The 15387-nt window shown below is 40.6% G+C and overlaps 1 protein-coding gene and 1 long non-coding RNA gene across 2 annotated transcripts; one reads left to right on the top strand and one right to left on the bottom strand.

The window, feature by feature from the left end:
• Positions 1 to 642: 642 nt before the first annotated feature.
• Positions 643 to 2316, bottom strand: LOC110893947 (extensin-2-like). The gene has a single exon (XM_035975253.1). The coding sequence runs from the start codon at positions 2284 to 2286 to the stop codon at positions 865 to 867; it is 1422 nt and encodes a 473-aa protein (XP_035831146.1). The 5' UTR covers positions 2287 to 2316; the 3' UTR covers positions 643 to 864.
• Positions 2317 to 11541: 9225 nt separating this feature from the next.
• Positions 11542 to 14440, top strand: LOC110893948. Its single transcript, XR_002566018.2, has 5 exons — positions 11542 to 11856; positions 12365 to 12442; positions 13011 to 13177; positions 13585 to 13673; positions 14112 to 14440. It is a non-coding gene; the product is annotated as an uncharacterized LOC110893948 (long non-coding RNA).
• The last annotated feature ends 947 nt before the right edge of the window (positions 14441 to 15387 follow it).

The raw sequence follows: 15387 nt of genomic DNA, 5'->3' as shown, positions 1-15387 counted from the left end.
AATTCCCTAAAGGTTAAGCACCAAAACACGCCACGATCTTGAACCATCACACAGGCATAGACATTTTTTTTATTGATTACAACTGTCAAACTGATTTATACTTGTAAAGGGTCTAGAGGCTCACATGCACTATCACCACATAGTGTACACATAAAACAGTATGCATAAGTTTACGAAATTGTGTGTTTGATCAAACATTATAACTCACAAAGATAAGATAATGTAGTATTTAAGTTGTAATTTCCAAGCAAGGCACAAAACTTTTATTACATATAAATAAATTTTATAACGTGATTATGTACCCAACTACCCATGATTTGATCTAGTGGTATGGTATTTTTCCTGTAAAGCGGTGTGGATTTTATTTATTGCAAGTATAAGGTTAGTTGTAAAAAAATGTTGTTAAAAATTAATATTATAATGTAATTATGTAGAGTAAGCTTTAACCGAAGTGGACCCATCATAGTTTAATACATAACAATTTCATTGCTCCAGATAAAATACTAAATTTCCTAGTAATACGGTTATAAATAATACAACATTTCTTTTGAAAAATTCAATTCGGATATATACATGCATGTGTTTTCTATGTAAGATAAGGAAAGACAACCAATAAGAATATTATGGGAAAAAGAAGGAAAATGAGAATTAGCAATAACCTGTTTTTTATGATAAGAGGGAAAGAATAAGACAAATAAACAGTAAAACATAAAACATCATTTTACGGTGAGATGTTATTAACTCACAAATACAACTAAATAAGAATGAATGATAAAAGCAAATAAGTTGACTGAAAAGAAACATTTAGATGGTCATGCGAAGTGAAAATTGGCTCAAACTTCTTTGTTGAATAAGTCTGTGCTTTTAATAATGTCTTGGTGGTGGGGGAGACTTATAGTAATAAGCTGGAGGAGGGGACGACTTTGATCGTGGATGTGGTGATTGGTAGTAGTATGGATGTTGTGGTACACGAGATGGTGGGGGAGGAGACTTGTAGATATAAGGCGGGGGAGGGGATGGTGATGGTGGGGGAGGAGACTTGTATACATATGGAGGAGGAGGAGGAGATGGTGAGGGGGGAGGTGGAGACTTGTATACATATGGAGGCGGTGGGGAACGTGATGGCGGCGGAGGTGACTTGTACACATATGGAGGTGGGGGAGAAGGAGATGGTGGTGGAGGTGACTTGTAAACATATGGAGGTGGCGGAGATGGTGATGGTGGCGGAGGTGACTTGTACGCATATGGAGGTGGTGGGGATGGTGACGGCGGTGGAGGTGACTTGTAAATGTATGGAGGTGGTGGGGAAGGTGATGGTGGTGGAGGTGACTTGTACACATATGGGGGAGGTGGTGATGGTGATGGTGGGGGAGGAGACTTGTATACATATGGAGGTGGCGGAGATGGTGATGGTGGAGGTGGAGATTTATAAACGTATGGAGGTGGGGGAGAAGGCGATGGTGGTGGAGGTGACTTGTACACATATGGAGGAGGTGGGGAAGGGGATGGTGGTGGAGGTGACTTGTACACGTATGGAGGTGGTGGGGAAGGTGACGGAGGCGGTGGAGACTTGTACACATATGGAGGTGGGGGAGAAGGTGATGGTGGTGGAGGTGACTTGTACACGTATGGAGGTGGTGGGGAAGGTGACGGAGGCGGTGGAGATTTGTACACATATGGAGGTGGGGGAGAAGGTGACGGGGGTGGTGGAGACTTGTACACATATGGAGGAGGTGGGGGAGATTTGTAAACGTATGGAGGTGGTGGGGAAGGTGACGGGGGTGGTGGAGACTTATAAACATATGGAGGTGGCGGGGAAGGTGACGGAGGTGGTGGAGACTTGTACACATATGGAGGTGGTGGGGAAGGTGATGGGGGTGGTGGAGACTTGTAAACGTATGGAGGTGGTGGGGAAGGTGACGGAGGTGGAGGAGACTTGTAAACGTATGGAGGTGGCGGGGAAGGTGATGATGGTGGAGGAGACTTGTAAACGTATGGAGGTGGTGGGGATGGTGATGGAGGAGGTGGAGACTTGTAGACATATGGAGATGGTGGAGGAGATTTGTGAAGATAAGGTAGATGTGGCCATGTGTGTTTTACCGGTGGTGGTGGAGACTTGTAAACGTAATGCGTCTTTGGCAAAGTATGTTTCACCGGTGGCAATTTCCAGCCTTTAGACCGTGGAGAGTTATAACCGTAAGGCTTATCGGCTACAACGATGGTGGCTAAGAAAACAAAAGCATACATAAGTTGAGGCCAATGCCTCAACACCCTAAGGCTTCCCATATTAAGACCTCTTCCTTTAAAATCCCAAGACTTGTGTGTTTGTGTGTTTAATGTTTTGCTTACAACCTATTTATAGCAATCGTCTACATTATAATAATACATTAAACAGGTTGTAACATTATTATTTAAAATAGCAAGGGGTGCATATGGTTTACTCAGTGTTTTTTCAATAAACTAAATAGATGTCTCTTTGACGAAGTCAAGAGTAGTTGGTGAGTGCCAGTAGGAGAAATGGTTTTGTTTATGTGTTTAATAACGCGTTCGGGAGAAATTGTAATTAAACCATAATCCTAACATTGTAGATATCGTTTTAATGTGTAGTAATATTTTTAAAAATTCAAAAGCTTGGGAAATTTTAATTTTATGATTGGGTAATAGCTATCAATGACCAGTTGGACGTTGGTGATGGATGTTTTGTTTAGGCCAGAATTTTTCACTGTAGAATGGAACTAGGATAGGTTTGAATATTACTTTTTTGTTGAACTAATGGGTACTTTGTGTTGCTTCTTTTAACGGAAATCTATAGTGTATTACATATAATTTTGCTTTTAGGATATTTGGGTTTCTAGTGGAAGGAAGGAAACAGAGTAAGGCGAGGCCGTGAGGGCATCTGTGTGGGTTTTAACAGAAGTTATGGACGGCGTTAGTAAGAGGGACTCTTTCCTTCAAACCAAGAAAATCGATCACCCGCTACTTTGGTTCGCTTTTGGGATGGCACGATGTGATGATGACAGTTCGTTTTTCTAAATATATCCATATTATATTGTAAACATGTATATATCAAAACAAAATACATGTTCATTAATCATTAATGATAATGATCATATGATAATGTAAAATTAAGTTTTAACTGTCATAACATTGTTAACAACACATCTTACATTAGCATGTAAAAGAACCCAACAATTTGTACCTCTCCCTCTATCTTGACCGAGCGTCTCCATTGACCGGCCATTCCTGTCTCTTCCGTTGCCCGGCCGTTCCTTTCTCTTCCGTGGCCCTGTCTTCTTCTTCCTCCTCTACCCTCTCTTCCCGCAGCGGCTCCTGGTTCTTCTTCGGGGCTTAGTGGGTCTGATATTGACCGCATCTATCAGTGTATAGCTAGCTCGGTCAATTCGAATCCCATTAACACCCTTAGGGTCGAGTTGCCTCTGCTTCGATTGTTCTTCTCGAGGTGTTAGGGGAGTTAGGCCATGGCTGGGAACACGGGGCAGCCGGATGGGTTTGTCAAGCTGTTCGTCACCAACCTTCCCGACGGGTGTACCCCGTGGGAGCTCAGAAAGTGCATGGAAATGTTCGGGGATATTGCGGGCTCGTACGTCGCAAAAAAAGGGATAAGAATGGCTGCAGATTTGGTTTTGTTTCGTTCAAAGGTGTTAGGGACAGGGCTGATCTGTTGAAAAGTCTCGGGGGTATTAAGATGGGTAATTTTAAGCTTAAGATTAACGTGGCCAGGTTCGCGGCGGAAAATACGGGTGGCATCGTTAACCTGCCGGAGATGAAGAATAAGGACAAGGGGGTTGGCTATCAGGGCCCAGGTGGGGCTTTTAACCTCAGGGATTCGAGAAGCTATAGGGATGCGGTGGGTGCCCCCAAAGCTACGGCTGGTTCCTCTTCTGCTTTTGGCGGTTATCGGGAGGAGGGTACTAAGGTTATAGAAAAATCTATTGTGGTTCCGGATAGAACGGGAGCTTTCAACGACTTGATCGGCATGGCCCTCGTGGGTAGAACGGTGGACCTCGTGACCCTTGTCGATTTTGATAAGCTTTTGAGGATTGCCAATTTTCGGTAGCAAACCTGCAATACTTGGGCGGTTTATCGTTGCTTATTTCCTTTCATGATGCGGAGTCGGCTAAACTCTTCATGGATGCTAAGGAGGTGTGGGGACCGTGGTTCTCCAGGTTGGACTTTTGGTCAGGTCAGTCTCTATCGTTTGAACGTGTTGCATGGTTGAAGCTGTGTGGGATTCCCCTCCATCTTCTGGACCCGGACGTTTTGGGGTTGGTCGGTGAGTCCTTTGGGAGGCTCCTTCACATACCTAAACTCAGCGAAGTTGACTTGGATCTGTCCACTGTTAGGGTAGGGGTCCTTGTCGGGTTTTCGGGCAGGATTAAAGAAGGGGTGTCCTTGAAATGGAAGGATAGAATTTTCAGAATTTGGGTAGAGGAGGACTCGGATGTTTGGGTCCCAGATTGCTTGGATAGGGATGACGCTTCTGTATCGGACGGTGTTCCGTCACCGGTTGGTTCCCCGGCAGATGACTTGAATGGTTCCGGTTCAGGGGAGACGGACGAACCCCAATCGTCGGAGATCGGTAAGCCAGTCGAAGAGTCGCCGAATGCCGTCGGTCCTTTTTCCCATTTATTTAATGCTCCTAGGAATGAGGAGAGAGAAAAGGCGGCTCCTGTTGATTTTGAGGTTGATGAGGTTATGACTGCTCAAGATGAGGCTGGTCGGCTGGGATCCACGCTGGTGGGGCCAGGAGGTAATGGGGGGTTTGATATTGGGTTAAGTGGTATGAAAAGGCCCAATAGGAGGAGGGTTTTGGGCCAATCCTTTGCGAGAGCCCAGTTCTTACCCAGAAACAAATCGGTTTCGCCGGGAGTGGGGAGGCCAAATAAAAGACCTAGGAGTTCTGAAGATTCGGAGATTCCAGGTTTCGGCTTCGTTGGGTTTGCTCCAACCCCTCACGTTACTTTAGATTTGAACGCCCGTGCCCAGGTCTCGGATCCTCAGGCGGATGACTCGAACTCTGTGGAGACTCGGAACGATGTCCATCAAAATGCTCAGGGGGCTGTCTTGGAGGAAGAAATTGAGGCTACTATCGAAATAGGTGCTCGAATTGGGTTGGAAATCGGCGAGAAATCAGAACAGGTTCACAACATTCTTGGATCTTCAGGTATTAATGTGGTGGAACTATGAATTTTCTTTCTTTTAATTTGCGTGGTCTTGGGGGTATTGAGAAACAGAGGTGGGTGAAGGAGTTGAAATCAAAAAATGGAATTGGTTTTATGGCCTTTCAAGAAACAAAAAAGGAGTCAGTTAAAGCTGAGGATGTTATGGGCTTTTGGGGCAATAAGCAGTTTGGTTTTGAGTCGGTTGGCTCGGTTGGCCTCTCGGGTGGGTTGGTGTGCATCTGGGATCTGACTGTTTTCAATTTGACAAACGTTATCAAATCCAGGAATTTCCTGTGCATTAGAGGGAAACTTGTGGGTAATGGTCTGGTGCTAAACTTCGTCAACGTCTATGCCCCCCAGAGTATTCCGGGTAAACAAGCTCTGTGGGATGAGATTGGTCATGTTATTTCAGGTTACGATGGGATGTGGGTTGTCACCGGGGATTTCAACGCGGTTCGGTGCCGTGAGGAGAAGAGGAACTGTGGATTCAAACAGACTTGTGCTAATAATTTCAACAGATTTATTTTCGACTCAGGGCTCATAGAGTACAATATGCGTGGCAGGAAGTTTACCTACTCTTCGTCCGATGGTAGAAAGCAGAGCAAATTAGATAGGTTCTTGGTGAACATGGGCTTTTTTAACACCTGGCCCGAAGCAAGTGTTGACGCGGTGTCAACGTTTTTGTCGGATCACAGCCCGGTTATATTAAAAACTTCCTTGGTGAACTTTGGTCCCAAACCTTTTCGGATTTTTGACTCGTGGTTCGATCGGCAGGGTTTCCAAGAGACGGTGGCTAAGGCTTTGAGCAAGGACCCGGGGTGTCCTGGGCCTCCGGATGTCCGGCTTCTGCGTAAGTTGGGAATTTTGAGAGCTGATCTCAAGATTTGGAGAGACGAAACGCTTGTCAAAGGATCGGAAGCAGTGTCGCTAGCCCAAACGGATCTTGAGTCTATTCAGGCAGTTATAGAGGTTAGGGATTTATCGGAAGAAGAGGAATGGACCCTTTTGGAATGCAAAAAAATTTTGAAAGAAGAGGAGGAGCGAAAAACTAGTGATTTCAGACAAAGATCAAGGATAAAATGGGCCAAGGATGGGGATGAAAACTCGAGATTTTTCCACGCTATGATAAATTGTAGAAAGGCTTCAAACTCTCTGCATGGTTTGGATATCAACGGCTCTTGGGTTTCCAAGCCCTCGTTGGTGAAAAAGGAGGTTTTCAGATTTTTTAAGTCCAAATTTGTTGAAGACTGTGTGGCCAGACCTCGGCTGGTATGTGTTGACATTAACACGGTGCCAGCTTCGTTCAGTTCGATGTTGGACGCCCGGTTTAGTCTAGAGGAAATAAAATCTGCTGTCTTCGGGTGCGGTGACGACCGGGCCCCGGGTCCGGATGGGGTGAATTTCCGGTTCGTTAAACGCTTTTGGAACCTGCTCGAATCTGATTTTGTTGATATTATGGGGGAATTTTACGCGTCTGGATCTATAAGCACGGGATGTGGGTCTTCATTCATCGCTTTGATCCCGAAGGTTATTGATCCTATAGGTCTTAAAGACTTCCGGCCTATTAGCTTGGTGGGCATCATCAACAAAGTGATCTCTAAAATTTTAGCTAACAGACTCAAGTTGGTGCTGAACATAGTTATCTCGTCTTCTCAGTCGGCTTTCATTAGCGATAGATTGATCCTTGACGGCCCGCTTGTTGTCAATGAAGTTCTTAATTGGGCTAAACGATCTAAAAAAATATATTCTTTCTCAAGATTGATTTTGAGAAGGCATATGATAATATTAATTGGAATTTCGTTCTCGATTTGCTCGGCCAGATGGGTTTCTCGGTTAAGTGGCGGTCTTGGATCAAGGGTGTGCTTTCGTCCGCTAGGGATTCGGTGTTAGTGAACGGAGCTCCTACTTTCGAATTTGAGTGTTCTAAAGGAATGCGTCAAGGTGACCCTCTATCCCCTTTTCTCTTCGTTATCGTGATGGAAGCCCTTTCGTGCATGCTTAGGAAGGCTTGTAGTTTGGAGATTATTAAAGGGGTATCCCTCCCGAATGGGGGTCCAGTCATTTCCCACTTACTCTATGCGGACGACGCGGTCATTTTGGGAGAATGGTCCAGGGATAATATCAAAAATGTGGTTAGAATTTTGAGGTGTTTTCACCTCTGTTCTGGGCTCAAGATCAACCTCTCGAAGTCTAAATTATATGGGGTCGGTCCTCCCCTCAATGAGGTGTCTGAGATGGCAGGTATCATTGGTTGCAACGTTGATTCTTTCCCGTTCAAGTTCCTAGGTTTGATTGTGGGGGCCAACATGAACCGTTATGAAAGTTGGAGACCGGTTTTCGATGCTTTGGAAAAACGGCTTACCTTATGGAAGGCCTCGCTGCTTTCTATTGGCGGGAGGGTAACTTTGATTCGCTCGGTTCTCGAAAGTCTTCCTAATTACTATTTCTCCTTATATAGAGCCCCGGTTAAGGTAGTTAAAGATTTGGAAGCTTTGGTGAGAAAATTTCTTTGGGGAGGGTCTTCGGAAATTAAAAAGGTTCACTGGGTTGCATGGGATAGGGTGGCATCGCCTCTTGACTCGGGGGGGTTAGGGCTCCAACATTTAAGAGACGTCAACCTTGCTCTCTTATCCAAATAGGGGTGGAGATACAAGAATGAGATGGATAGTTTATGGGTGAAGGTTGTGAACGCCATTCACGACGGGGGGTCGGCTTGGGATTTCCTTCCTTTGAAGAAGTCCTTTGGTGGAGTTTGGTACAACATCGTTTCGTCAATCAAGCGTCCGGTAGTTGGGGATGTTCCGCTTCGGAATTTTTTTAAAGGTGAGGTTATTAGTGGAGTTAGGATTCTTTTTTGGTTGGACCCTTGGTTGTTTGATGTTCCTTTAAAAGAGAAGTTTCCCAATCTCTTTAAACTCGAAGTGGTAAAGACGTGTTGTGTGCACGATCGTCTTCAAGGAGAAGGGCTTTGGCTTTGGAGGCATGATCCGGAGTCTAATGACGAGCTTTTGGAGTGGCAGTCGCTCGCCGCAGCCTTGACCTCGGTGTCCCTTTCTTCGGGTGTGGATAAATGGCAGTGGATTGGTAATGGGTCGAAGGGCTTCTCCGTGGCGGCTGTTAAGCAGCTTATTTGTTCATCGCGTGACTATAGCAGCCGATATGTGATGAAATGGTGCAAGTGGGTTCCCAATAAGTGCAATATTTTCGCTTGGCGTGCTGAAATGAACAGGATTCCTACGGTTGACGCTCTTAACATCAGGGGTGTGACGATTCTCGACGACTTGTGCTGCTGCTGCGAGGAGGACGTTGAGTCCGTCTCACATCTGTTTTCTGCCTGTCCGATTTCCTTGGGGGTATGGGAAAAGGTTAGCTATTGGTGTCGTATTCCGAGGTTTTTTATTTTCTCGTTTAGAGATCTTCTCGAACTGCACAGCGTGGGGAGTAGAGACAAGGCGGCTCGGGAGGCTTTGCATGGTATTGTGATTACAACATGCTGGGTGTTATGGAAGGCCAGAAACAAACGTAGATTCAACGGAATTAGAAGTAGCGTTGAGGAGATTTTTAGTGAAGTTAGAATCGTTAGTTATTTTTGGTTTAAACATAGAGCGAAGAAAGGGGTTTTTGATTGGGGTGATTGGTGTAAGTTTGTAAATATGTAGTTTCTTGTTTGTTTTCCCGTCCCGGTTTTCGGGTTCGGTGGTGTTTAATGAAGTTCTCCTTTCAAAAAAAACATTAGCATGTAAAAGAAAATAAAAACCATTATAATAACGAAGGTGGCATATCAAGGAGACTTGTAGACAAATTAATGGAGGTAGTGGAGGAGTGTTGTACATGTACGGAGGCAATGGTGAGTTGAGGTCAAACTAATAGACATATTGGTATGAAAGAATCGAGCTAAAATATGGTATATCATTACTATATATGTCCACTTGATTTATACGAGTGCTACCAAATGCAATGATGTCATAGAATAAATTTAAAAACTAATTAACAAAGAGAAATTTGACTTTCTAATAACCTTTTTATAATAGTGATTGTTAGATATGTTAGTGATTATTAATTAAATCAAAAAATCAAATTTGGTCTTCTAGAAAATATATATATTTAAAAGAGTAAACTTCCGTTCTGCTCTTTGTGTTTGGTCGTTTTAACGGTTTTACCTCAATCGTTTAAAAATAGCCATTTTACTCCTTGATCTATTTAACTTATCTCCATTTTACTCCCTGCCCTTAACTCTATCTAAAATATTTGTTAAAGATTAGGATATTATGGTAATTCTATAAATATATATATATATATATTTAAATTGATTTTTAAAATCCATTTGTTTTGTCTTTTTGTAGATATAAAAATACAAAAAATATAAGCATGTATAACAAACAAACATTCAGATCCCATTGCTCACTTCATCACCCACTTTCTCTCTATATCTCCTTCTCTCTCTATCTCTACCTTCACAGATCCCTACCATTAGTAACACCCACTAGACACCGCAACCACCACCACAGATCCCTACCACCAACCCTCGTCATAACCACCCTCACGCCACCACCACGGCCGCCGCCATTACCACCACCACCACAGACACAATCTCTTAGCAACCTAGCGGCTCGAGTACCAAACGGCAACCTCGCTCTGATCTGAAAGGAGGCATCAAACCTACCTTAGCAACCTAGCGGCTCAAGTACCAAACGACGGCGGTGGCAACATGTACGATCGACTTTCTGTGATGATTTTGAAGGTGAAGTGGTGAACCGTTTGTTGTTGGTTTCGGCTATCTTTTTTATGATGATGGGATTTGGGGAAAAGGGGATTTAGGATTTCAGTTTCAGATCTGTTTGTTGTGGCAGCCGGAGGTGGGAGTGGTGACAGTGTGATGGTGGTGGTTGGGCGATATAATGGTGGCAGGTGGTTGGTGGTTGGGCGATGTGATGACGGTGGTTGGGCGGTGTGATGGTGGTGGTTGGGCGGTGTAATGGTGGCAGATGGTTGTTGGTGGTTGGTGGGGAATGTATGTAGAGATAGAGAGAGAAAGAGAGTGTGTGTGTTTGTATGTGTTAATATATAAATAATCAAGCTTTTATTTTCCTGATATTATTATAAATAGTTAAATGGTTATGTCAAAAATTTAAATTACCAAAGTACCATTATTTTATACTTGAAATTATCAAAATAACCTTTTATGGATGGAGTTAAGGCCGTGGAGCAAATTGGCGACAAAAGCAAAACATCAGGGAGTAAAATGACTATTTATAAAGGATTGGGGCAAAACCATTAAAACGACCAAACCACAGGGAGAAAAACGTAAGTTTACTCTATTTAAAAAAAATAGTGTTCAATGATAGCCTCAACTTTCAACTTTTCAAGTTGAGTAAACTGCCAAAATGGTCCCTGATGTTTGGTCACCTTTGTCACTTTAATTCAAAACTCAAACGTTTTGAATCTGAATCTCTTTGGTTTCAATTTTGTTGCCATTTTCATCAAAAAGCAAAACCTGATCAGATTTTTCAGTTAACATCTAACTTTTTTTGCACAGATTTTGATCATTCTCAATACGGTGTTGGTCATTGGCAAAAGTTTTGGTCATTTTCAACATGTTTTTGGTCACTGAAAAATATGGATTTTAACTGAAAAATCTGACCATGTTTTGCTTTTGAATGAAAATGTCAACAAAATTGAAAGTACAGCGACCCAAATTCAAAATGTTTAATTTTTGTACTAAAGTGACACAAATGACCAAAACTCTGAAACCATTTTGACTGTTTACTCTTTCAAGTCATACATGATGCACTTTAAATAACCCTAGATATCACCTTAGATTAAAAATAAAAAAACTGAAATCAAAACACAATATTTTACTATTTTTATGTTTTTGTTTTCATTTTTGTAATCTTATCATCGAATATCTTTTAATGAATAGTGGCTAGGAAAATAATTGGCGGGAAAAGATGGCACCACTAAATTAAAAAATAAGTTGAAACAAACACGATTTTTTTTAAATTAAACTTCATTAAAACAAACCTCTGACTTAAATGGGCAAAAGACCAATACAAAACAGTACCCCCGCACTACTAGAAAATTGGGCAATTGCCACCAATAATTTGCCACCGAAAAAAAACGGTCACTAATTAGCTACCTTTTTTCAACCGAAATCGTATTCGTAGAAAATACATTCGAAAAATCCTAAATAATAATAAAAATTAAGAAAACCGTAGTAAAATGATGTCAAATATGCAAACATAAAAGGTTTTATGAAAGTTGCCACCATTTTTCGACGGCTATTCAGTTTGCCACCGTCACATGGTCGCAATACAAAGTAAAAATTTAAGCGGAAATATCAAGTCTTTTACCCACTCCCCCAAAATTTAAGCGAGATATCACTTTTTTTTAACAGAAAGCGGGATATCAATTATCTAGGGTTCTGATTCTGAACTTTGCTCCCCAAAATCTCCAATTCTCTAGAAGCATCACCTCTGCTCCACCATCACTAATCGAATCTTCCTCCACTCCACCATCACTAATTGAATCATCCTCCCATCCAAAACCCTAATCGATCCAAAACCCTAATTGCTCCCAAAAGTGGCGACCGTAGGACTTTAGCAATGAGCTAATGATTTCTTAGGGTTCAGTTTGTTGTGAACTATGACCAACATTTTGTTATTCTTAATCGAAGGTATGTATTTTGCTTTTGGTCAAATTTTAAGAATCTATTTTCATTGTTGATGAAGTATTTATGAGCTTTTTTTCGTGTTTATTGTTGATTTGTTTGCCATACTTCGCACAAGGTAGCTAAGCTTGCAAAATGTGAGTTAATTCTTCTGTAATTTTTAGAATTTGGATAAGTTATTTAGTTAAAATGCGAGTAATGATTTTGTATGTGATAGTAGTTAAACCTCATGATGACAGTACTCCATGTATTATGTATCTAATATTGTTTATTACTCTTTTAAATATTGTAAATGTTTAGAAGACTAATGACAGTACTCTAATTGTTAAAGAAGTTGAGCTGTGGGAGTGTTAGTGCTAGTTCGAAAAAGCTAAAATAATTATGGAATTTTTTTGTCACTTTTAATCTCATGCTGGCTATGAGTTATCACTTGGAACTTATCACTAAGGTTTGGAGCCTTTTATAAGACTTTTATAAGGTTTTGGCTGATCTGGTGATATGAACAAATAAACAGGTATGTGTTGGCATTTTAGCCAGCTGTGGGATCAGGGTGTTACAAACAGCATTGAAGCAGTGGCATGCAGTAATGATTGTGAGTTTTTAGTGGTTGGCTACATATAAATTCTAACATTGAGTCGTTAGTAAGTTAGTATGAAGTTATATGATTTGCACCGGTACCGAAAATCCCCAAAATTAGGTACCGGTACTACCAAATATACCCGATACGGTACCGGTATTTGAGGTTAAAAACTGGTAAATACCAGTACCGAACCGGTACCGAAAATGTCAAAAGGCGGTACCAAAAATGTACCCGGTTCGGTACCGGTACCGGGTACCATTTGCTCATCCCTAGCATCTGTCCTTTGAAAATTAAAATCCGTTATTTCTCTGCTGCTGGTTTAGAATCGATTGTTGAGTTTGTTGTTTTAAATTATTGAAATCTACAACTTCTTTTATGTTAATGATCATGGATTATTCATTAATATGACAATACATATATCGGGTTAAAAATGTATCTTTTTGTTGAAAATTGTAATCTGTTATTTCTTCACTGCTAGTTTAGAATCAATTGTCGAGTTTCGTTGTTTTAAATTATTCAAGTTTACCAGTCCGTTTATGTTAATGATAATTAATTTGTTAATATGGCATTACCTGTACAGCTCTTGGGGTTGAGAAAGTGCAAGGATAGTCATCATGGCTTACCAAGGAGGTAACCTAAAGTCTACATCTATAAATGGAGTGAAGATGTATACAGTAGTGGCTCAACACCGCTCGCTGGCCACTTAGCTCCCGCCGAAGAAGCTTAGAGCTCTTCGTAAGGATAAAAGTACGGTTTTTATTCATTCATATTATCTGCAAAAGTTTGAATGTGAATTTCATCAGGAAATTTGGTACTAGTCAGTATTTAAATGAAAACTCCATATTCATATCACAATTTTTTAATCCCGTTTGCACTTTATTTTCAACAGTTTTTTAATAAAACTATAGAACTAGGGGTGAGGTTAAAGCAATCACCACAACCCATTCCATTCTTCAATATAATGGTCCAATGAGCTAATAATGGCATAACTGGGCTGTTTGTTGGTTCAAATGATATAGGAAATTTTGATGTGTTAATGTAGGACTGTAATTTTTTGAAAATTAGGCGAATATTCTGACCTTTAGTCGTTAGGAATAGAAAGCTATGTCTTAGAGTATCAAATCTTGATGGTACAACTCCTTTCTCAACTGTAGCCAAGAGCCGGGGGCAATAATAGAAGAAAAGTATACTGTTTTGGCAATGTTAGTGACACTCGTGTACATAGCAGAGAGAAGACCTTGAGGTATGTTTAATCATTTATAGACTAATTTTTTTTAAATATAAATAAAACTATTTACTCTTTGGGATTTTGGCATAAGTGGAATCAAATACACAAGTAATTTGTGTCCATTTGTATTGTTTCCCACTGCTATTGTGTTTGTTTAGTTTATGATGTTTGTTTTTTCATTGTTAGGTTTGATGCTTTTAATTTAATGAGAATTTTAGGAATTTTTTATTGAGTTGATTACACTTTCTCTATAGGTTTTATAATACAAAAATTTGTTTTTGAAATAAAGTAGAATTTCATTCTTAACTATAAACATAACGAATCATGCTTTTTAGCTTCTAGCACTTGAATTGTAGCTCACAATCGGATATTGTTTTCTTTGCAATCAACTTGACCCGTTATTAGTTTTCATGAATTCTGACTTCTTGATTCAATTCATTGGTTGTTTTGTAGATTGAAAAGTTGAACTTAGTTATAAGGAGCTCATTAAGGAAACAGATGAAGAAAAAGAAAGGTTAAATGGGATTATTGCGGGGTTGTTGGCTGGAAAAGAAAACGATAAGGTGGAGAAAGATACTATGCTTGATAGGATGTCACAAATTGAAGCTATGTTAACAAGTACAATTCGAAAATAGGCTACAAACACTTGGTTTTAAATGTTTCGATGTTTATCATATTAGGATAATTTTAGTTATCTGATGTTTTAGCTAGTATTTCTATTAGAATGTTTTATATGCTTTTGATACAGAGATGTTTTATTTAATTTTGGGTTTTCGTGATCTTATTAGACTTTAATATAATTTTGTAATTTTATTGATATGTAATTTTTATGAAAAAAGCAGGGAAAATGGAAAATTAATATGAATCAAAAACCAATAATCAAGCAATCACAAAATGGTAGCAAATAATTCAACAAGTTGGTGGTTAAATGGTGGCAAATGGTTGGTGGCTAAATGGTGGCAATAAAGTGGCAAAAAAACTGTCACAACTCGGTAGCAAAAAAAACAAAAAGCGGTGGCAAATAATTTTAACCAACTTTGTGGTGGCAAAAATAAGGTGGCAAAATATAAAAATGGTCGCTATTTGGTGGCATTAGGGCACGGGTGTTTTTGTCACCACATTTTCGGTGGCAAAATGGTGACAACAGAGAAATTACTACTGTTTTGTGACCAAAAGTTTCATGACAAAAACCTTCTTTTCTAGTAGTGCCGACCCAAACGGGTAAAGGGCAAAAACTACAATATATACATAGGATATTTACGCTGCTCCTTCCAACTAATATATTTACATGACGATCTATTTTTAACCCACCCAAAACCTCTCGACTTAATATCTATCATAATTTTATGCGGGCTTCTCCTGATCTGATTGAAAACCAACTCGTTCCTACCTTTGCACATACACCAACACAAAATAATAACCAATCCAAGGATAATCTTTTTCATTTTCTTTCCACCCTGAATAGAATTATGTATCTCCATTAAATCTTTGAATTCAAAAGTGTATATCGGGGGATGTTGCACCAAACACTGATAGCCGCCCACACCCGAATAGCCATTGAACATGCAGTGAATAAATGATCCGCCGTTTCCTCATACTCGTCGCAGAATGGGCACATAACCGATGAGATAACCACATTCCTTTTCCTAAGATTGACTCTGGTCGCGAGCCTATCCAAGTTACCCTTCCAAGCCATAATATTACATTTTATTGGAACCCAATTACACCA

This window comes from Helianthus annuus, chromosome 7, assembly GCF_002127325.2.
Source record: "Helianthus annuus cultivar XRQ/B chromosome 7, HanXRQr2.0-SUNRISE, whole genome shotgun sequence".
Lineage (NCBI taxonomy): Eukaryota > Viridiplantae > Streptophyta > Magnoliopsida > Asterales > Asteraceae > Helianthus > Helianthus annuus.
Note: the sequence above shows the minus strand (reverse complement) of the source record. Positions and strands in the feature narration are given on the sequence as shown.

Coding starts and splice junctions, on each gene's coding strand:
- LOC110893947 (XM_035975253.1), bottom strand. CDS start 2,286: ATGGGAAGCCTTAGGGTGTTGAGGCATTGGCCTCAACTTATGTATGCT.